General features: G+C 49.1%; 1 protein-coding gene across 1 annotated transcript; it reads left to right on the forward strand.

The window, feature by feature from the left end:
* Positions 1-566: 566 nt before the first annotated feature.
* KATNB1 (katanin regulatory subunit B1) lies at positions 567-22,788 on the forward strand. The gene is made up of 20 exons (XM_073605607.1): positions 567-749; positions 2,677-2,798; positions 4,600-4,730; positions 9,266-9,383; positions 9,461-9,561; positions 9,884-9,925; positions 10,005-10,088; positions 13,070-13,185; positions 13,261-13,332; positions 14,012-14,162; positions 15,799-15,986; positions 16,246-16,343; positions 16,793-16,843; positions 16,943-17,016; positions 20,635-20,784; positions 20,864-21,013; positions 21,796-21,872; positions 21,940-22,014; positions 22,150-22,266; positions 22,404-22,788. Exons 2-20 carry the CDS (start codon positions 2,759-2,761, stop codon positions 22,534-22,536), a joined length of 1,968 nt encoding a protein of 655 aa, XP_073461708.1. The 5' UTR covers positions 567-749; positions 2,677-2,758; the 3' UTR covers positions 22,537-22,788.
* The last annotated feature ends 37 nt before the right edge of the window (positions 22,789-22,825 follow it).

Consider the following 22,825-nt stretch of genomic DNA (forward strand, 5'->3'; position numbering starts at 1 on the left):
AGTGATCAAAAAAATAAATGAAAGGAAAAGTAAGAATTAAAAAAAATAAATGTTAATTTAAAAAAATGTTTAATGCACCCCTGTTCCCCCCCCCATGGTTGTGCGCAGAAGTGAACGCATACGTCACGCACACATATGTAAACTGTGTTTGCACCACACATGTGAAGTAATAATTGCAAACGTACGGCAATGGGAACCTGGCTACAGAAAGGAAGAAGACTGGGCGGATAGAGGAGGACAAGAGGGGGTCTGGGGCTGAGTCGTTCCCGCCCCCCTTCAAATCACAGATCACACAGCCCACAATTGAATGAAGTGGAGAAAGGCAGAAGATCCTTCCGCCCTCACTACCCATCAGCCCCGCACTTAGTCTGAGCTGAGTTCTCAGTGTCAGCGCTGCCTCTCTTCCGCCTCCTGCAGGCTGGAGGGAGTAGAAACCCGAATCCTCTCCTTCCAGTCTCTCCCACCTGTCCTGCATACACAGTACTGTAGTAAAGTATAGTGGGGCGTGTCCCTGCAGATCAGTCACATGAGAGGGCGAAGACTTCTTTGCCAGGAACTGTAATGGCCCACGAAGTACAGACGGCGTGACGTAGGGACGTAGACGCTTTCCGTTGTGGGCGGGATCAGAGATTTGTTGTGAAGTTGGTTGTCAGGGAACAGAGAGTGGGCTAGAGAGGGGATACAAGAACACGTGACCTCCAACTGAGACCCCCGAGAGAGGCGAGAGACCCCCTTCCTTCCCGGGAGAGGTGTGTGTCATCCCTATCCTCCTCTTTGCGCCCCTCCTTCTATGTGTCCCCTGCCTTGTCACTATGTCCCCCTCTCTACCTCCTTGTCCCCCTTCCTTTCTCTGTATCTCCCCTCCCCCTATCCTTCTTCTGTGTCCCTCCTTGTCCCCCTTCATTCTTCTTCTGTGTCCCTCCTTGTCCCCCTTCATTCTTCTTCTGTGTCCCTCCTTGTCCCCCTTCCTTTCTCTGTATCTCCCCTCCCCCTATCCTTCTTCTGTGTCCCTCCTTGTCCCCCTTCATTCTTCTTCTGTGTCCCTCCTTGTCCCCCTTCATTCTTCTTCTGTGTCCCTCCTTGTCCCCCTTCCTTTCTCTGTATCTCCCCTCCCCCTATCCTTCTTCTGTGTCCCTCCTTGTCCCCCTTCATTCTTCTTCTGTGTCCCTCCTTGTCCCCCTTCATTCTTCTTCTGTGTCCCTCCTTGTCCCCCTTCATTCTTCTTCTGTGTCCCTCCTTGTCCCCCTTCATTCTTCTTCTGTGTCCCTCCTTGTCCCCCTTCCTTTCTCTGTATCTCCCCTCCCCCTATCCTTCTTCTGTGTCCCTCCTTGTCCCCCTTCATTCTTCTTCTGTGTCCCTCCTTGTCCCCCTTCATTCTTCTTCTGTGTCCCTCCTTGTCCCCCTTCCTTTCTCTGTATCTCCCCTCCCCCTATCCTTCTTCTGTGTCCCTCCTTGTCCCCCTTCATTCTTCTTCTGTGTCCCTCCTTGTCCCCCTTCATTCTTCTTCTGTGTCCCTCCTTGTCCCCCTTCCTTTCTCTGTATCTCCCCTCCCCCTATCCTTCTTCTGTGTCCCTCCTTGTCCCCCTTCATTCTTCTTCTGTGTCCCTCCTTGTCCCCCTTCATTCTTCTTCTGTGTCCCTCCTTGTCCCCCTTCATTCTTCTTCTGTGTCCCTCCTTGTCCCCCTTCATTCTTCTTCTGTGTCCCTCCTTGTCCCCCTTCATTCTTCTTCTGTGTCCCTCCTTGTCCCCCTTCATTCTTCTTCTGTGTCCCTCCTTGTCCCCCTTCATTCTTCTTCTGTGTCCCTCCTTGTCCCCCTTCATTCTTCTTCTGTGTCCCTCCTTGTCCCCCTTCATTCTTCTTCTGTGTCCCTCCTTGTCCCCCTTCATTCTTCTTCTGTGTCCCTCCTTGTTCCCCTTCATTCTTCTTCTGTGTCCCTCCTTGTCCCCCTTCATTCTTCTTCTGTGTCCCTCCTTGTCCCCCTTCAGTCTCCTGTGTCCCTCCTTGTCCCCCTTCCTTTGTATCCCCCCTCCCCCTATTCTTCTTCGGTGTCCCTCCTTGTCCCCCTTCATTCTTCTGTGTCCCCCCTCCCCCTATTCTTCTTTTGTGTCCCTCCTTGTCCCCCTTCCTTCTTCTTTGCCCCCCTTCATTCTTTTGTGTCCCTCCTTGTCCCCCTTCCTTCCTCTGTGTCCCTCCTTGTCCCCCTTCCTTCTTCTTTGCCCCCCTTCATTCTTTTGTGTCCCTCCTTGTCCCCCTTCCTTCCTCTGTGTCCCTCCTTGTCCCCCTTCCTTCTTCTTCTGTGTCCCCCCCCTCCCCCTATTCTTCTTCTGTGTCCCTCCTTGTCCCCCTTCTTTTCTCTGTGTCCCTCTTTGTCCCCTGCCCTCTTACTATGTCCCACCCCTCACCCTTCTCTGCCTCCCACTGTGTAGTCCCCTCTGTCCCTCCCCCCCCTCCTCCTATGCATCCTTTGCCTTCTTACTGTGTCCCTTCTCTGCCTCCCACCGTTTACCCCCCCCCCCCCCACCCTTCCTATGTGTCCCCTTCACTCTTACTATGTTCCTCTCCCTCCTTTGTGTCCCCCCCCCCCCCCCCCCTATGTATAATATTAATTATAATAACAATCCTGGATGATAATAATATAAATCCTGTATAATGATAACTGTGTTTTTGTCTGGCAGGTTCCTTATGTGACACTTCTGTGCTGGTTACTGGGAGGGTCCAACCCCTCTGGGGGCAGAATTCTCCCATCTACGTGCCAACATGGCCACACCAGGGATGACGAAAACTGCATGGAAGCTGCGTAAGTTGTGTTGTCAGTCTGTCTGTCTTCCCTGCGCCATCGCTCGCTCGGTCTGTCTGTCCTCCCCGTGCCGTCGCTCAGTTTGCCGGTCTTTCCTTCTTCCACGCGTCATCGCTAAGTCTGTCTGTCTTCCCCGCTTGCTCTGTCTGTCTGTCTTCCCCGCATCTTCACTCACTCTGTCTGTCTGTCTTCCCCGCGTCCTCGCTCTGTCTGTCTGTCTTCCCCGCGGCCTCGCTCTGTCTGTCTGTCTTCCCCGCGGCCTCGCTCTGTCTGTCTGTCTTCCCCACGGCCTCGCTCTGTCTGTCTGTCTTCCCCACGGCCTCGCTCTGTCTGTCTTCCCCGCGGCCTCGCTCTGTCTGTCTTCCCCGCGGCCTCGCTCTGTCTGTCTTCCCCGCGGCCTCGCTCTGTCTGTCTTCCCCGTGTTGTTGCTTGCTCTGTCTGTCTGTCTTCCCCGAGGCCTCGCTCTGTCTGTCTTCCCCGTGTCGTTGCTCGCTCTGTCTGTCTTCCCCGATGTCCTTGCTCGCTCTGTCTGTCTTCCCCCCGTGTCGTTGCTCGCTCTGTCTGTCTTCCCCCCGTGTCGTTGCTCGCTCTGTCTGTCTTCCCCCCGTGTCGTTGCTCGCTCTGTCTGTCTTCCCCCCGTGTCGTTGCTCGCTCTGTCTGTCTTCCCCCCGTGTCGTTGCTCGCTCTGTCTGTCTTCCCCCCGTGTCGTTGCTCGCTCTGTCTGTCTTCCCCCGTGTCGTTGCTCGCTCTGTCTGTCTTCCCCCGTGTCGTTGCTCGCTCTGTCTGTCTTCCCCCGTGTCGTTGCTCGCTCTGTCTGTCTTCCCCCGTGTCGTTGCTCGCTCTGTCTGTCTTCCCCCGTGTCGTTGCTCGCTCTGTCTGTCTTCCCCCGTGTCGTTGCTCGCTCTGTCTGTCTTCCCCCGTGTCGTTGCTCGCTCTGTCTGTCTTCCCCCGTGTCGTTGCTCGCTCTGTCTGTCTTCCCCCGTGTCGTTGCTCGCTCTGTCTGTCTTCCCCCGTGTCGTTGCTCGCTCTGTCTGTCTTCCCCCGTGTCGTTGCTCGCTCTTTCTGTCTTCCCCCGTGTCGTTGCTCGCTCTGTCTGTCTTCCCCCGTGTCGTTGCTCGCTCTGTCTGTCTTCCCCCGTGTCGTTGCTCGCTCTGTCTGTCTTCCCCGCTTCGGCGCTCGCTCTGTCTGCCTGTCTGTCTTCCCCGCGCTGTCGCTTGCTCTGTCTGTCTGTCTTCGCTCACTCTGTCCGTCTGTCTTCCCCGCATCTTCGCTCACTCTGTCTGTCTTCCCCGCATCTTCACTCGCACTGTCTGTCAGTCTGTCTTCCCCGCATCGTTGCTCGCTCTGTCTGTCTGTCTGTCTGTCTGTCGTCGCTCGCTCTGTCTGTCTGTCTGTCTTCCCCGCATCTTCACTCGCTCTGTCTGTCTGTTTGTCTTCCCCGCATCTTCACCCGCTCTGTCTGTCTGTCTTCCCTACGTCATCGATCGCTCTGTTTATCTGTCTTCCCCGCATCTTCACCCGCTTTGTCTGTTTGTCTGTCTTCCCTGCGTCATCGCTCGCTCTGTCTGTCTTCCCCGCATCTTCGCTCGCTTTGTCTGTCTTCCCCGTGTCGTCGCTCGCTCTGTCTGTCTGTCTGTCTTCCCTGCGTCGTTGCTCACTCTGTCTGTTTTCCCTGCGTCGTCGTTCGCTCTGTCTGTCCTCCCCCGTGGTGTCGCACGCTCTGTCTTGTCCCTCTGTCCTCCCCCGTGGCGTCACTCTGTCTTGTCCCTCTTCCTCATATTGTCTCCTTCTCATCTTGTAGAGGAGTTTGTTGCTCACGCCAGCAATGTGTCAGCTGTGGCATTGGGGAAGAGTTCAGGCCGTCTCATGGCCACAGGGGGAGAGGACTGCCGAGTTAACCTGTGGTCAGTGAATAAACCGAACTGCATCATGGTGAGAGCCAACCACACACTGTTTGTGACCTGCTACAATCTTTCTGTATCTTGTTCTGTCTGATCTCTCCCTCCCCCTCCTTTTCTGTGCCTCCCGCTCCCCATCAGTGTCTATCCCTTTATCCCACACCCCCACTTCCATCTCAGTCTCTCTCCTGAACACCCCAGTCAGCCCCCCTCCCACGCTCTGTATCTGTCTCTCCTCTGGCTTTGTCTCTCTTGCTTTCTCTCTCTCTCTCTCTCTCTCTCTCTCTCTTTCTCTCTCTCTCTCATTCCAACCCCCTTCCCCCTCCATGTTAGGGTCTCCCCTTCTCTGTCTTTCTGTCTCCGCTCCCTTTCCCAATATGCCTTCTATTTCCCCAGTTGTCTTCCAGGCTAGCCCTTAAGAGATGGAGCTCCTCCCATTGACACATTGCCAAATCACTTTAAAAGGCTGTCCCTCGGTATCATGGCCAGTCATTTGTGTTTCCTCCGTTCAAAGGAGGCATGTTGCCTAAAGGAACCATTTATTTTCTTTCATGGAGAGAGCTCCATCTCTCAGGGGCTGCCTGAAGGGATAGGAGAATTGCTGCGGGGGGGGTCGGGTCTTACCCAGCAATGCAGATATGTACTCTGCAAAAATCCTCACCCACTCTCTTTGGCCTCGGGCATCATCCAGCTGATCAGAGTAGACCCCTTCCCGCCTCCTTCCAGTACCCGGCGAAGGTCAGCGGCATGATGGCAGCAGTTCCCCGGGGGATGAGGGCTCAGCCAGGTGGGGGGCAGCTTTTTGCTGGGCCCGGACGACGTCACCATCGCACGCTGGAACTTTCGGTTCTGGGTCTCCGAGGCGCAGGGAGGAAAGGGAAGGCCACGCTGTGCCTACATCATCCCGACCTGCATCCAGCAAGACGGGACTAGTGGCTGGAACCGGAGCAGGGCGGGACTATGGAGGCTGCCTCTCAGGATACTCTGGCAGAATCAAGCACCAGCCAGGCCCAGGTAGGTTGCTGAGCAGTTTTTTGTGGTACCTTTTTAGTGGTCGGCTTGGGTTGGACTAGGGAACCCCTAGGTGGTGAGCTCCCCAGTGCCAGAGTGGCTCGCTAGCTATGTTCGCAAGCTGCACGTGCCGAGCATGCCAGGAAGTCGGCACTGCACAGCGCTAATCACAAGGAAATGTCTCACTGCCCGTGATTAGCGCAGTGCATTGCCAACTTCCTGGCGGGCTCGGCACGTGCAGCTTGCGGACACGCCGGAGCTCATCCTTACTGCTGAGACTGGGATCTTGTACACTAGGTGGGTCCCGGGTTAGGGGACCTAGGTGACTTATCCCCCATCCTTTGCTTTATTACAGAGAGGAGCCTTTATGCAGCTCCTGGTGGCTCAGTAAGAAGAGTCTTTCCCAGACACAACAGAGGTCCCAGGTTCAAGTCCAGGCACAAGATACATTGTTCACCAGGGTGTGTGCAGCCAAGAGCATTATAGCTAAACAATAGTAAGAGAGCAGTGCATGCATTGCTAATCTTCTCATCTCTAATGCAAGCACACCAGCAGTAGCACTCTGATAGTACCCTCTTCTCCTGCCCTAACAAACTCTAGTTCAGTCGAGCCCTTGGGTACTAGCAAAAGCCCAGCGGTGGTTAGGCCAACATCCTCAAACTCGGAATCTGATAAGGAGGAAGGGCAGGCCTAATCTAGTAAGTAAATTGTCCCTGGAAGAGGTGGGCGACCTGCTAGGGGCAATTTATGATACTCTGGAGAGCCAAGAGGAAGAAACACCGTTATCTAGACATAATATGATGTATCAGGATTAGAGGAAAAAGAAAGCAAGTCCATGAGATTCTATCAGATCTTATTCAGCAAGAGTGGTCTGAACCTGACAAAGGGATTGTTTCTCCAATACCTTAAAGAGGAGATTTCTATTTGATGAAAATCTGGAGGCTATCTGGAATAAAAATCCCAAGTTAGAAGCAAAGCTGTCCAAAGTGTCCAAACGATAAGATTTAGCGTTTGAAGACATGGGGCACCTGAAAGATCCCATGGACAGATGAACAGATACAATTTTAAAGAGTGCCTGGGATGCGTCTATGGCCAATTTACAACCAGCCTTGGCTACAACTTGTGTTACCAGAAACTTTGAATGCTGGCTCTCGCAGGTTCAGGAACAGCTTTTTGAAGTCCTTTCTGAGGCTGTTCAAGGCCATGGGTTGCATAGTAGACGCATCAGCAGATGAAAACCTGGACGGAACACACATTCTCTAAGATGTATCTTTGTTGGCGCTCATTGGTCTCAGGGCAGGTGGACTACGGAAGAGAGAAGGTCCTTCTCTAATTGGAGAGAATTGATGGCTGTATCCAGAGGGTTGTTGACCTTACAAGACCTGGTCCAGGATTGTCACCTCTAAATCTGCTCCAACAACATGGAAGCCATGGCATACGTCAACAAACAGGGGGAAGCCAGAAGTCTCAGATTTAATGTCGATTGCCAAGACAGAACAGAACGATATTATATATATATTTTTTTTTGAGTCGTCAGCAAGTCTCAACTTTAGGAAGTATCAACCATTCCTGGTTTATCAGGAGCATAGATTTATACTGGGGAGACCCAGAAGTAGACTTATTCGCAACCAAGAAGAATGCAAAAGTACCAAGATTTTTCTCTCTAAATCCGGGGGATCAACCCTTAGCAGTGGATGCTCCCCAGAGCCCTTCGGGCTTTCGACCTCTGTTCTGCATTTCCACCACTACATCTCATTCTGAGAATTCTGTCCAAGTTTCTGCTGGAGGAGACACGAATGAATTTGGTGGCCCCATATTGGCCCAGAACACCATGGTTTGCAACATTACTAAAACGAACAGACCAGCCCCCACTGATGCTTCCCCCTCAGACGGGATCTTCTTCGCCAGGAGCCCCTGGTCTATCCACAAGTGGCCACGCTAAAGTTAGCAGCATGGCTTCTAAAGAAGAGATCTTAAAAACCAGGGGCTTATTGGAGAGAGTCATCCGCATCTTGCTCCAGCGTTGGTAGCCGGCCACCAGAGCAAAATACAGAACTGTACAGTGAGAATGAATTCCAATATGGGATGATCTATAGCTCTCAGAGCCTTTCTTAGAACACCTTTTGAGCCGATCGGAAGCCTCTTTAAGGTTATTTACCCTTAAAACTGTACCGTTAGTAGCAATCATTTCAACTCACATGCCGCGTACACACGGTCGGACTTTTCAGCTACAAAAGTCTGACAGCCTGTCCGACAGACTTCCGGCGGACTTTCGGCGGACTTGCAGCAGACTTTCTAACGAACGGACTTGCCTACACACGACCACACAAAAGTCCGACGGATTCGTACGTGATGACGTACACCGGACTAAAATAAGGAAGTTCATAGCCAGTAGCCAATAGCTGCCCTAACATGGGTTTTTGTCCGTCGGACTAGCACACAGACGAGCGGATTTCGGGGTCAGTCGTAGTTACGACGTAAAGATTTGAAGCATGTTTCAAATCTAAAGTCCGTCGGATTTGAGGCTGAAAAAGTCTGCTGAAAGTCCGGAGAAGCCCACACACGATCGGATTACCAGCCAGCTTTAGTCTGTCGGCGTCCGTTGGACTTTTGTAGACGAAAAGTCCGACCGTGTGTACGCCCCAACAGAGTGCGTGAGATCCAGGCACTCTACCAGAGATCCTTTTTGCAGATCTTAGAGGATAAAGTTATCTTGACAACAGACCCTGGATTCGTTCCTAAAGTGGCATCCATATTTCATAGGTCTCAAGATTTTGTTCTGCCCACCTTCTGCCAGAATGCAGCAAGGAAGGAGGAGTTTAATAAGCTAGATGTCTTTTAACAGATCTGGAAGCTACCAAACAAATTAGGATTGCGGAGGTACTATTTGTTTTATTCTCTGGAAAGCAGAAAAGCAGGCAGGCCTATAAGGTCACAACCAACTTGAACCAGGTGGTTCAAGTTGGTTATTACTGAAGGTTATAAAGTTTTTTAAATAAGGAGCCTCTAAAGGGTTTAAGAGCACATTCCACAAGAGCGCTTTAAGCATCCTAGGCAGAGGTAGGCCGGTGCCACCCGGGAGCAGATATGCATGCTGCTACGTGATCAGGTTTTGTCACCTTTGTAAGATACTACTGTCTAGTCAGAACCAGGTTTTGGGAGGAAAGTCCTCCAAACTGCCCCCCCCCCCCCCCTAATCTGGTGAGTACTTGGGGATCCCCTCAAGGGCTGTCCTGGAAGACGACTGGGTAAAACCGGAGTTTGGCTTACCGGTAACTCTATTTCCAGTAGTCTTCCAGGACAGCACGATCCCACCCTAAAGATTGTTTTCTGATGATATTACCTGTTTTTGGTTGTGTTTTTCAGTTCCATCCTTCGGTTCTTGCATATGACTGGTCATGTTACTGAGGGTTCGCCTTTTTAAAGTGATTTGGCAATGTGTTTCCTGTGTCCATGGGAGGAGTTCCATCTCTCAAGGGCTGTCCTGGAAGATTACTGGAAATAGTTACCAGTAAGCCTAACTCTTGTTTTTTTTTTTTTTTTTTTTGGGTGTGATAGAGTCTGACTGGTCACACATCACCAGTGGAGAGCGTGCGGTTTAACCCGTCGGAGAAGCTGATTGTTGCCGGATCACAGTCGGGATCTTTGCGGATTTGGAATATGGAAGAAGCCAAAAGTAAGATCCTACTTACTATCTTCCATTTTCTCAACTGAATCTTGATTTCTGTTTGTAATGCCTTTCTTTCCCCCCAGTACAGAGAACATTAATGGGTCACAAGGCCAGCATTTGCAGTTTGGATTTCCATCCCTATGGCGAGTTTGTGGCATCCGGGTCTCTGGACACAAATATTAAGGTACAGACATGTCTGTTGTGTGAAGGACAGTCTGTGTCCCTCCCAGTAACCAATCAGTGTATCCCTTTTATGCTATAAACAGCCCTAGAGGATGTTGAAAGGACACCCAGTCTATTGGTCGGATGCTTCATTTTATCATTAGCATGATGTATCTAACTCTCCAAGCTTGGGGGGGGTGTTGTATGGTGTCAGTGTCTTGCCCAACAAAAGTCCTTCTGGTGGAGGCCCTGTCTCTTCTGAGCCAGCAAAGTGAAATCTGGTTCCTTTCTTGGCTGTAATCTAAATTCTGATGATATGTTGTGTTTCTCTCTGTGTTGTACAGCTCTGGGATGTGCGGAGGAAAGGTTGTGTGTTTCGATATAAGGTGAGTGTAGCGCCATCTACAGCCTCCTGTGGTCACCGTGTTACTCCTTCAGGTATGACTTCTTTCTTTCATTCTGCAGGGTCACACACAAGCTGTGCGCTGCCTGCGGTTCAGCCCGGATGGCAAGTGGCTGGCATCCTCTTCAGAGGACAACACTGTAAAGGTTAGTGGAGGATTCCCTACCCAGAGAAATGGGGGGCTATACTATATTTAGGACTGTCCTGGGACACTAGATCAGGGGTCAGCAACCCGTCGTACACGATAGGGTGACGGGTAGAACTTGCGTCCGCAGTGCCGACCCCCGCTGTCCAAACCATTCCTTCCTGACTTCGGAGCAGAGCAGCACACACAAGCAGCTGGCTCTGCAGCACGGCTTTACTGACTCCCGTTTGATCCTCCCCTCACATCCATCCTGCCCATTTTTTACATTTCATACAGGCACTCGGTATGGATGTGAGGGGAGGGACGGAAGGCAGCATGTCGGAACAAGTAGGTAAGGAACTGATCATTAGGGAAGGGCAAACAGTAGTGGGCTATATACTCCTGACCTGTTAATGCTGGGCTGTATACTCCTGACCTGTTAATGCTGGGCTGTATACTCCTGACCTGTTAATGCTGGGCTGTATACTCCTGACCTGTTAATGCTGGGCTGTATACTCCTGACCTGTTAATGCTGGGCTGTATACTCCTGACCTGTTAATGCTGGGCTGTATACTCCTGACCTGTTAATGCTGGGCTGTATACTCCTGACCTGTTAATGCTGGGCTGTATACTCCTGACCTGTTAATGCTGGGCTGTATACTCCTGACCTGTTAATGCTGGGCTGTATACGCCTGATCTGTTAATGCTGGGCTGTATACGCCTGATCTGTTAATGCTGGGCTGTATACGCCTGATCTGTTAATGCTGGGCTGTATACGCCTGATCTGTTAATGCTGGGCTGTATACGCCTGATCTGGTAATGCTGGGCTGTATACGCCTGATCTGGTAATGCTGGGCTGTATACGCCTGATCTGGTAATGCTGGGCTGTATACGCCTGATCTGTTAATGCTGGGCTGTATACGCCTGATCTGTTAATGCTGGGCTGTATACTCCTGATCTGTGAATGCTGGACTATATACTTCTGACCTGTAAAGCTGGGCTATATACTCCTGACCTGTGAACTTTAGTTACTCATGACCTGGATAAGTTAATATTTTTGCATTTCCATTTGTATATATTTTTCTAAGGGCCAGTTCACAAAACAATGTGGTACAGGAAACATGCATTCCATGCACGTTTCCCGCACTGCCGGTGAGCACACTGCCTTTGCGATCTGCATGCAGGTGCTAATATATTGGTAACAACACCCCAAATGCAGATCACAAATGCAGTGCATTTGTGGGCACCATATCACATGGTTCCGCAGTACCATGCTGTTTGCTGCAGCGTGCTTTTAAAAGTAATGACTGCATTACTACTTCGTCATACCAGTGTGATTTGCAGCCCATTCAAATGAATGGGCTGTCAAAATGCACCACATGGGGAAAACATGGGAAATGCACAGGAGTGTGTGCCGCAGTACTGTGTGATCCCGGAGTGAATTGGCCCAAAGTTTTCTTCAAAACTGCCTTACTTTTTAATTGCCTTGCTAGGTTAGCTCCCAAAAATTGTGCATTGTGATCGGTGAGCTTTGATTTCTCCTATGTTGTTCAGGTAGATCTCCATCAATCCTAAGGTTGCCTACCCCTGCTATAGGTGGTCTGAGCCAGACAAATGGGTGGGGGGGTGATGATATCTGTAGACAGTCTAATTTGGTATAATGGGGGGGAGTGGCGGCTACAATGTATTGGGATGGCAATGTCTGTAGATGGTCTAAGCCAACATAATGGGTGGGGGGAAGGCAATGTCTGTAAATGGAAATGCAACAAACGGACCCAAGGCGCTCCACCATAGAATGGGCTAGCAGTTGTGTGGTAGTGACATGCATCCTATTGACCCAGTCCCATGCTGCATGCAATCCACTGGAGGAATGGAGATATCCAAAACGGAAACACAAAGGCTATATGCTGTACACTGGTAAAGTCAGCGTATCCATGAGAAACAAGTAGATACATTGGACGATGATGAATAAACGTATAAAACTTGCTTCCATGCATCCTATTGACCCAGTCCCATGCTGCATGCAATCCACTGGAGGAATGGAGATATCCAAAACGGAAACACAAAGGCTATATGCTGTACACTGGTAAAGTCAGCGTATCCATGAGAAACAAGTAGATACATTGGACGATGCAGGGTGCAGTAACATTTATTATGTGGCCATAGATAAAGCACACAGTCCAGAGAAAAACACAGTGATGTGTGAACGACACAGTCTAATTGAAAAGGTAAAAGCCCAAGTCTCATCCAGCCTCAAACACTAAATGGAGGGCCGAACAATTGTGATAGAAACAGGCTCAAGGTTCACATACCAGCCAAAGATTAGCTGGGGTCAGCTGTTTGTGTCCCACAGGGAAAGCACACTTCAGTGTGGTGTGTAGTAAAGCTGGAGCCCACCAAGAAGATAGCCGCTCACAGGCCAAGGGAGATGATTGGATCCTTCCTCTGACATGAGCTGCCGGAGTGACCACGTCATCTCCCTTGGCCTGCCGCATTGTCTCCATCCTGTGAGCAGCAGTCTTCTTGGTGGCCTCCAGCTTTACTATACACTAAAGTGTGCCTTCTTTGCGGGACACAAGGGGCTGAAACCAGCAGACCTAGCTGGTATGTGAACCTTGAGCCTGTTTCCATTGCAAGTGCTGGGCCCTCCATTTAGTGTTTGAGGCTGGATGAGACTGGGGAATTAACCTTTTAAATTACACAGTGTCATTTACACATGACTGTTTTTATCTAGACTGTGTGCTTTATCTATGGCCACATATTAAATGCTATTACATGGTTTTATACGGAAGCAATTTTTATTTGTTTATTCTTCATCCTCCAGTTTGTCTACTTGATTCTCATGGATACCTTGACTTTACCTGTGTGCAGTATATAGCCTTTGAATGTCTGTATATGGACTAAGCTGGGTTAACCGGGGTGAGGATGTCTGGGTCATGGGAGATAAAGGTGTTTGTAGACATACCAGCAGTCACTAAGCACTGACTCCATGTTGCCCTCCAGCTCTGGGATTTGAGTGCCGGGAAGATTATCGCAGAGTTGACGGAACACCGAGGACCCGTCCAGATTGTGGAGTTTCACCCCAATGAGTATTTGCTGGCCTCAGCGAGTTCAGATAGGTGAGAGTCAGTCTTCTCCCTGTATTTGTTGACGTGTGTCCCGTTATTCTCAGACTTACTCTCTCAATATTGCAGGACGCTAAGGTTCTGGGATCTGGAGAAGTTCCAGCTGGTTGGCTGTGTGGAAGGAGAAGCGACTCCTTTCAGGTGAGACTTACCGTTTGGAATTGTAGACCAGGACAGGTTTTATTCAACCCCTTAAAGGTCATTCCTAGCATCCTCAGCAACCCATGATCTGATTGAGTGACAAATTCATGTCTGTAAGTTTTAGGCAGACACTGTCCACTGGCCGCTGTCATATGGGAGCAGTGATTGGACAGGCTGAGCATACATGTCGATGGCAGAGACCAGATTGCATATCTGCCGCCCCATGTCTGTGTGGAGCCTTGCACTATAACAGACTGCCAGTCACAGGTTAGTATTTGGACTGGTTGCTAGAGGTTATCTTTATATAATTGACATTTACAGGATGCAGACTAGAGGGGAGAGATTGGTTGCTTGATATAGACAAGACTCTTCTCCAGTCCCCCTACACATCTTCCAGCTTAGGTGGAGTCTGCTGGCACCTCATTCATATAGCCAGCCTACATCCTGGTATTTGTCTACAGAATATTAGCCTCGGCCTCCCCCCTGCCTGGCTTCTGCATTCTTCTTCTTAACTTCTGAAGTTGTTCCCTAATAAAGGCAGACAAGGGAAGGGTTGTTGCTTTTATAAGCCAATCAGAATATTGCAGAGAAGTGACATTGGAGATGTGTTGGCATGCTGATCCTTCATCTTCTTCAGGTTGTCTGTATGTAGTAGTGATAATGTGTGTTTGTCCCAAAGGACGATTCTGTTCAGTGGTGATGGTGGTTGTCTCTTCTGTGGAGGCCGTGATGCTCTTCGAGTCTATGGCTGGGAACCTGAGCGCTGCTTTGACACTGTCCCTGTGTCATGGGGCAAAGTCTCCGACCTGTCCCTCTGTAACAACCAGCTGGTAAGAATAGAGATGGTGTGTGTGTGTGTGTGGAGGGGGGGAGAGGGCGGTTCGGGGTCTGTGTGCCTGTAGGGCAGTTAGTTTGGGTGAGGGTGTCTATTCTGGCCTGGAGGGATTGTTCAGGAGTATGCAAAAGAGGATACCGCGCTAGAGAAAAAAAAAAAAGATTTTTAAATCGATTAACTTATAAAAAAGCAGCAGCATACAGTGCGATAACACAGAGAATCAAATAAAAATTTAAAAAAGCTGCGCTAAAAATACTCGATGAATATGTCCACAGAAAATGGCATGGAAACAAGGAAATCCCTTAAAACTACTTGAAACCTTGATAACACCGCAGTGTGCAGAAACAAACAAGAAGAGTGCCTGACCACCGTAGCTGTAGATTCTGCTTAAAAGGCGGATGGCTATAACCCAACCTAGGCCCTTTAGCTTGTAGATGACCACAACAGGAACGGTGAATCGGATGGTGCAGATCGCTCCCTCTATCCCGCTAAAGTGTCCGTTACACTCAATTGGACGCTCAGGAAAAGAGAAAACTGGCCATAGTGTAATATAGTCTAAAAATCGTTTATTAAAACAAGGTATTGCACTTATATTTAAAAGAAGATAACATTGCCTAAAAGAATGCCGGCTGGCACAAACAAAACGGAGCCTCCTACTCCGATCGCGTGGTGACGTCACTACGTGCCTTCCTTCAGACGCGTTTCGTCATCAGCAGACGTTGTCAATGGGGAGACTTTATAGGAAGGTCTTGATTCCCTTTGTTCTGTCTGTTTCATGGACAATAATCATGAAGACATGGAGAAGGGTGAAGCTCTTTAATGGAACATATGAACTTCCTTGCTCCTGTGCTCCGCATCTCGAGGAAGGCACGTAGTGACGTCACCACGCGATCAGAGTAAGAGGACAGGCTCCGTTTTGTTTGTGCCAGCCAGCATTCTTTTAAGCGATCTTTTAAACAATGTTATCTTCTTTTAAATGTAAGTGCAATACCTTGTTTTAATAAACGATTTCTAGACTATATTACACTATGGCCAGTTTTCTCTTTTCCTGAGCATCATTGAGTGTAACGGACACGTTAGCGGGATAGAGGGAGCGATCTGCACCATCAGATTCACCGTTCCTGTTGTGTTCCGGAGTAGCCTGTGTGCTGGTCATGGTCAGTGAGGGGAATTTTGGTGTGTGTGTGTGCTGGTGGGGGTAGTGCATGTTTCTGTCTGCTGGCCAGTGGGGGGGGGATTTGGAGGAGGGTCTGTGTGCTGGTTGGTGGAGGTGGGGGATCAGGGCTGGTTGGTGAGGGGGTAAGGGGTAAATTAGAGAAGATTTCTGTGTGCTGGTCTGGATGGGTGTTTGGTGAGGAGGGGGGGGGGGGGAATGGGTGCCTTTGTTCTGTGGAAGGTAAATGGTCTCTGTGTCGGGCGGGGGGGCTGAGTGCTGGTTGGTAGTAGGGAGGGGATTGGGCAGGTGTCTGTGTGCTGGTTGGAGGTGGTCTATGTTCTGAGTGGGGGGGGATGTGTTCTGTGTGCTGGTTGATGGTAGGGAGGGTAGGTGCTAAAGAGGAGGGTAGGTGGCTGTGTACTGGTTGGTGGTGGTTTACTGATGTACCATAGGATGTTTTTATTTTTGTTTGCAGATTGGTGTCTCTATTGCCCAGACGAATGTCTCCTCCTTTGTGGTGGACTTAAACCGTGTAAAACTGATTGGATCAGAGCCACAGGGGTCTCTTCCAGCTGAGCTCCCCATCCGTCAGCCAGCACCCTCTGCATCCTCATTGAGAAGAATCTACGAGAGGCCGTCTACCACCTGCAGCAAACCAAAGAGGTGAGAAGTGTGGCACCGTATATACAGTATGTCCTAAATATCCTACACAGAGGAATACACCTGAATCCTGTATATATCCCCCTACACAGGAATGGCACACTGCACCAACATATGTACCCTCTAAATATCACCCATACACAGAGGGATGTCACACTCCTCTGAGATCAGAGACCCCAATACTCGAATCTTGTAGACAGGAGACACATGTCTCTATCTGAACACTTCCATTGTAATCTCCATAGTTATGTGATGTCCACAGGGCAAGTCCATGCAGTGATGAGGATGAGAAGGAGTCCAGTGCTGAGATCCAGAATCCAGAGGAGTATAAGGAAATCTTCCAACCAAAGACTGCAATCTGTGAGTCCAGGGACCTGCTATGTCTGTCAGACCCTTCTTCTGCCTCCTCTCCTCCCCCCTAACTCTGTCACCACTTTACCCACCCTCCCCGCTAGAGCTTTTTTTATGTCCACACTGTTTGCCCTCTACACTGCCCATCCTTCCCTTGTCTGCCACCACTTTACCCTACCTTCCCTCTCCTCCCCCTCTGATCTTGCCAGCCCTTCCTCTGTCACCACTTACCCACCCTATCCTCCTCTCCTCCCCCTTTTGATTCTGCCAGCCTTTTCTCTACCACCAATTTACCTTTCCTGCCCTCTCCTCCCCGTCTGTGCCTGCCATACCTTTCTCTGTCCTCACTGTGTGCCCTCTACACTACCCATCCTGCCCTCTTTTTTGCACCCACACTTTTGCAGTCTATGTACAGTATGTATGTTCCCTTCTACTTTATTAATTTTTCACATTTTTAGCACGGACTCCTCCACGTGAAAGCGAGCCATTCCCAGCCCCCCCAGAAGACGGTAAGAAGAAGTTGTCTTTACTGTGATAAGCATGACACTTTGTATATTGGACCCTATTTCCTGTGTGCCCATTGTCCCTTATCCTGTTGTATTTCTCAGAATGTGTCCCTGTAAAGGAGTCTGTCCCGCCAGCAGCAGAAGTGGCCACACCTGTTGCGGCCATAAAGAAAAATGTGAGTCTGTCTTGTGTATGGGGGGGGGCAGTGAATGGTGGGGTAGATGAGATGTACAATGAAGATTTGGGTCTGGAACAGCCCGGTTAAAGTGATTCTAAAGGCCGAATGTTTTTTTTTTTTTATACCTTTTATGCGTTCTCCCCCAGCCCCTCCAATACTTACCTGAGCCCGAACTCAATCCAGCCATGTGCAATGAGAGCAGCAGCACCACAGGCTCTCTGCCTCCTCATTGGTTCAGAGGCAGCAGAAGGAGCTGTTGGCTCCCGCTGCTGTCAATCGCAGCCAATGATAGGGGAGTGGGGCTCGGGGGCAAGCACACGAGTGTGCCCCCATAGCAAGTGGCTCACTATGGGGGTGAACCAGGAGCGCCGATGGGGGACCCGAGAAGAGGAGGATCGGGGTTGCTCTATGCAAAACCATTGCACAGAGAAGGAAAATGTACCATGTTATTAAAAAAAATAAATAAAAACTGAGGCTTTAGTATCACTTTAACTTTTGGTGTATTTTTATTGAAGTTTCTTTCATTTCCATTGAGGAACACACTAATTCACATATAGTCAGGTTATACTACCATTGACAAGAGGATTGGACACTGGAAACAGAAAAATTGTGCCCATTCCATTATAACCACTCCTCTGCCTAGCATGCCTCATTTTTTCGCTAGTGTCCTAGGAAGCTGGGTGCTGAAGAAAGTTCAATTATTTTTTTATTAGCTTTTCTTGCTTTGTGGAATTTAATTCCTTGGTGACTTTAATCAGGTTTTGGAGGCCGTACTCGAACTTTTACTGGACTGAACATTGGAATCTTCATGTATTGGGATCTTCAGGCTCTGAGCTCTTCATTGTGGAGACCCCTGTGTATGGTTTGTTAACCGTAGAGCATTTTTGGGGTCCAGAGTCCTGGCACAATCCCAGGTGTGACCCTATCTGTCTCTGAAGACTCTCTTAGCAAGGCTGCATGGGTTAAAGCACTGGGAGCTACCTCACTGTTGGGCACCTATTCAAATTACCCACAACTGCTGGTTTTACTGCAGGTAGGGTTAAGGCTGAGGAAATGAGTGTTGACGTCATACACTTAGTAGAGTAATGCTTACTCCAACTGTTCAATCCAGAGAAAGCACCATCCCCCTGCTGTTCCTGCTCTTGAAACACCACGTGAATTTCCAGTTTGGTTCCTTTGAATACATACTTTGACTTGGTCTCCTCTGGCTACCTAACTTTTATCCGCACCAGCTGCCCAGGTTTATGAGTACCTGAGGCTTTGCCTCACATTCGGCCAATATATCTTCGCTAGGACACATAGAGGACAGTCCCACTGCCATAGGTGACATGAGCCTATACTGCCCTAGTGGTTCTGAGTGCATGTATTTGGTATCCCCAGAAGCAACCAATGCCTGGATCCTGAGCCCCCTTAGTGACAAGGTTGACATCAGAGTCCTTAGCTCCGTCAGGTGATGCCAAGGTATCGCCTATGTCTTCCAGGGACTTCCATGTCCATTCTGGACTTCCTAGCTGTTTCAAACTGGGATACTGAGGCATTCTACTCTGAGAGGCTCTAAACCTGGTCTGGTGTAATCCCCTGTGGAGTCTGGGCACTTACACCAATCCAGGCCTTTGGCCCCTTTAGTCATTGACTGACTATCATTTGAGGTATCACAGTCTCCCACTGTTGTCTGGGATTTATGAGGGGGTAGGGATGATTGTTCAAATTTTCTTGACGCATACCAGCCTGCGTTTGGAGAATCAGCCTGCGGTGCCCTGGGTCCCACCTGAGAGTGTCAGAACTTTCCCTTTCTGGATCAGAATGTGTGAGCTGGTGGTCTGTTCCACCATGGTTACACCAATGACCTAACTAACAGGAAGGCCACTAAGCTAGGTGAGGGTGTGCTCACCTTTCAGAATCCACTGACAGGCAGATGGATTCTTTCCTTTAAATCTCAGTTGGCGTTGAGTGGTCTGGGAGTCAACTGGTCTGGCCCCCCGTCCTGTATTGAGGGTAACTTTAATCTGTCAAACCGTGTCAGAATAGGTAGAGTCCCTCAGGAGAGATCCCTCCACAACTAGTTTAGGGCCCAGCTTCGCAGAGCAGTTGGAGTAAATGTCTGGACCCTTGTGCTTTTTGTGATGGTTTGTTACAAGCATCTAAACTTTTGTCTCACATGGGAATAATGTTTGTGCAAACCACTCTGGTTCCATACATTAAATGCCTGTAATACATTCAAGGAATATCTTTGATGCTGTGATTTGCCAATACCTCAGTTGCCCGGAGTGTCCTCCTACCTCAATTCAGGAAGTCTGTGGATGGGTTGGAGGAATCTCATCCTTCATCTACTTCGCCAGTAAGTACTTATAGGCTTTAAATGCCTAACCCCTACTCGGCCTGTAGGGTTTGAAGCCAGATATCAGCTGACTTCTCTAACAAGACTTCTGTATGAAGGTGCACTCCCACTTTTACAAGTAAGTTGCTGTATGTACCTCTGGATGTGTTCTTGGGTAGTTTGCTGAGGACACCTCTTTTTAGCCCACAAGCTAACCCCTTGTGTCTGGCATCTCCTTCAGCTGTCGCTCACTATTTTTGTAGTGTAAGTGCACACACCAGTGTAACATTCCAGGTCTCTTGGGTCCTCCACACTCTGGGACACCTTGTTACCATTTAACTGGGAACGTAGCTTTTGAGAATCCTATATCATTGGATACTTCTGACCTTCCCATGGTACCTGATATATCTCAGCATCCCCCTTTTTTTAGAGGAACCCTCCACTTTACAAGGTCTACTGGAACCAGTTTCTACTGCTCTCTTCCTTTACAAAGACTTGGCCCCTTGGTGTGCTTCAGAGGCATCTACAGTTCCTCGACGCACTGGGCTATATGTCTATCCTAGTGCCCTTTCTTGGTGTTGCAACGCTTTCAACATGTTCCCCTTTTCTCATCTGCTTCAGATTCAAGTGTTGGTTCTTCAAGTAGTCCTTAGTTGCAGACCGTTCTCAGTCCTTTCTTCTTTAGAGGCCTGTTGGTGGCTGTTGCCCACCATTACTTTTGGATCTCCCAGCTGCTTCTGAATTTGTATGTCCCTCAATGGGTGAGAAAGAAAATAAGATCTTTGTACTCACTGTAAAAACATATTTATTTTTTTTTGGAGTCCATTGAGGGGCACAGGTCCTCCCCAAGTTTATGATTATGCATCTATTGATTTTCCACAAACTTTAGGAATGTTGGTGTCCTGACCTCCTGAAGGTGGCAGTATAGCCTGACTGTTTCTGAATCCCTGCGTCCCTCAATATACTCCTGAGCAATAGCTTTACTTCAAGTACTAATATCTTCTCACCAGCTCAGTGTTCAGGGTGGAGAGAGTTCAGAAGTTTGGAAAAGTGTGTTTTTGTTAGGTTTTTTTCTGTAGCATTTTATGGTGTTGAGAATGTGTTTCTATATGGTGAATAAAGTCCACCAGTGAAATGTGCGATCTTCTGATGCAATGGTGTCACTATGAAGAAAAGTGCTCATTGTAACTTTGCTTGTCCTCGTGTTGTCTGAAGTAAACAGGACCTCATACTCAATACACATCCTTTTTCTAGTTCTAATGGCTTTGTCTTGATATTGGATTATTTACTTCCTGCAGCGTGAACAGCTGAACAGACCCCCTGTGGCATCTTCTACTCCGACAGTGTGCCCTGATCCCCCTGCTGCCCCTACCACTCCCAGTCACCCCCCAGTCATCTCTGCTGCCAGAAAAGAGCCTATCGGGTTGAAAGTGGCTGACTTCCTTCCAGTAAGTGATGGTAGTGATATTACATTACTTTAACCCTCAGCAACTCTGCATAATCATCATTCGCCTTCTTCTTCTGTAGGTAGTAAAGGGCTCGTCTCCAACAGAAGTTGGGGATGAGGAAGCCATGGGTCAGATCCGGAAGGGGCATGACACAATGTGTATGGTGCTTACCAGCCGCATGCGCAATCTGGACACAGTGAAAGCTGTATGGAGCACCGGGGACATCAAGGTAAGAAAATCCCCTTGTGTGATGAAGGGGAAAGGGGGCATCCAGGAGAAGGGAGGGAGGAGCACAACAGGGTTGGTGGAAGGGAGGTGAGGGTCAGGAGAAGGAGGAAGGGGGGGGGGGTTCCAAACTTACAGCTGTACCACTACCCTGACAGATGGGAAAATATTTCTAGGGATGTAGGGCTGTATCACTACTGAAATTCAGGGGATACCTCTTGGGACACAGGGTTGTACCATGATCTAGTTAGATGGGCGATTTTTCTAGGGATGTAGGGCTATACCATTATCTGGTCAGGTGGTGGAATGTTCTTGGATGTAGGACCATACAACGATCCAGTCAGTTGTGAGATATCTTGGGTCACTCTATTATCAGTTCCATCCTTCAGTTAGGTGGTTGGCTATTTCTTGGGATGTAGGAACACAACACAAGGCTTTAGCTCTGGGGATATCAGGTCATACCACCCTCCACTGAGGTTGGAGATATCTCTGGGCATGTAGGATATAAATTTTATCCAATGAGATGAGGGGTGACTCCAGGGACATCAGGTCATACCGCTATGCAATGAGAGGGGGGATATCTCTAGGAATGTAGGGTCATACCACTGTCCAGTGAGATGATAGGGGGAGAATATCTCTGGGGATGTATGGGTCAGACCACTATCTAGTGAGATGGGGGAAGTCTTTTGGGATGCAAGATCATACCACTGTCCATTTGAGAGGGAAATTTATATACTGCTGGTGTGATGTTTCTGTCTTGTGATTGATTTAACTTCTGTGTCACAGACCTCTATGGACTCTGCTGTGGCAGTAAATGACTTGTCGGTGGTTGTGGACATGTTAAATATCATCAACCAGAAAGCGTAAGTATAATCGTTGTGACCGGAGATTTCCTGTCTCCGCCAGGATCTTAACGACTGTCTTTCACAGGTCGCTGTGGAAACTGGATCTGTGTTTGACCATCCTCCCACAGATAGACAAACTGCTACAGAGCAAATACGAAAGGTAAATACCCAGGATTGCCTCTAACGTTCAGTGATGGGCTACCTGACTGTCCACTGCTAGGGCCCATCTGCTTCATCTGTCTCCCACCACCTTCTGCTTTTTGGTCTGATCCCTCTACTCTTCGTGTTTTCCCAGTTACATGCAGACTGGCTGCATTTCCCTGAAGTTGGTGCTGCAGAGGTTCCTCCCGCTGATCACAGAGATGCTGGCGGCTCCACCCTCAGTGGGTGTGGACATTTCCCGTGAGGAGAGGTAAGATTTCATTCACGGTGCTGCCCACTGTACTGAGTGAACCCCGTCTACTTTTAATATATGGAAAGCCCTGTGCCTATAGATAATGCAGAGTGCCCGCCGTCCATCCAGTGACCCAGTCTTTCTGCTTTCCACAGACTGACAAAGTGTAAGATGTGCTACAAGCAGCTCCGAAGCCTCTCATCGTTAGTGAAGAGCAGAGTGTCTCAGAGTGGCCGGTATGGAAGTGCCTTCCGAGAGCTACACCTCCTAATGTCTGCGCTGGAATAAGCTGGAAAACCATGGATGAATACCCAGAATTCTTCACCAGTGCTGAACTGTAATGTGGAGGAACTATTTATTGGTCAGTACTATGGATGTGCCTGTTATCAGGATAGGGAACTTTACTGGTATGGAAAGTCCTGGAATTGGCACGTGATCATGTGGCTGGCCCGCCGGGGCTGTGTGGTGTCCTGAGACCACCAGCCATCACTTGTTTTGTCCTTTCTAGTGACAATAAATGAAATTTCATATTTTATGTTACACTTGTGAGCATTGTGTTTTAATGATTACACTGATG

This window comes from Aquarana catesbeiana, linkage group LG11 (assembly GCF_042186555.1).
Source record: "Aquarana catesbeiana isolate 2022-GZ linkage group LG11, ASM4218655v1, whole genome shotgun sequence".
Taxonomy (NCBI): domain Eukaryota; kingdom Metazoa; phylum Chordata; class Amphibia; order Anura; family Ranidae; genus Aquarana; species Aquarana catesbeiana.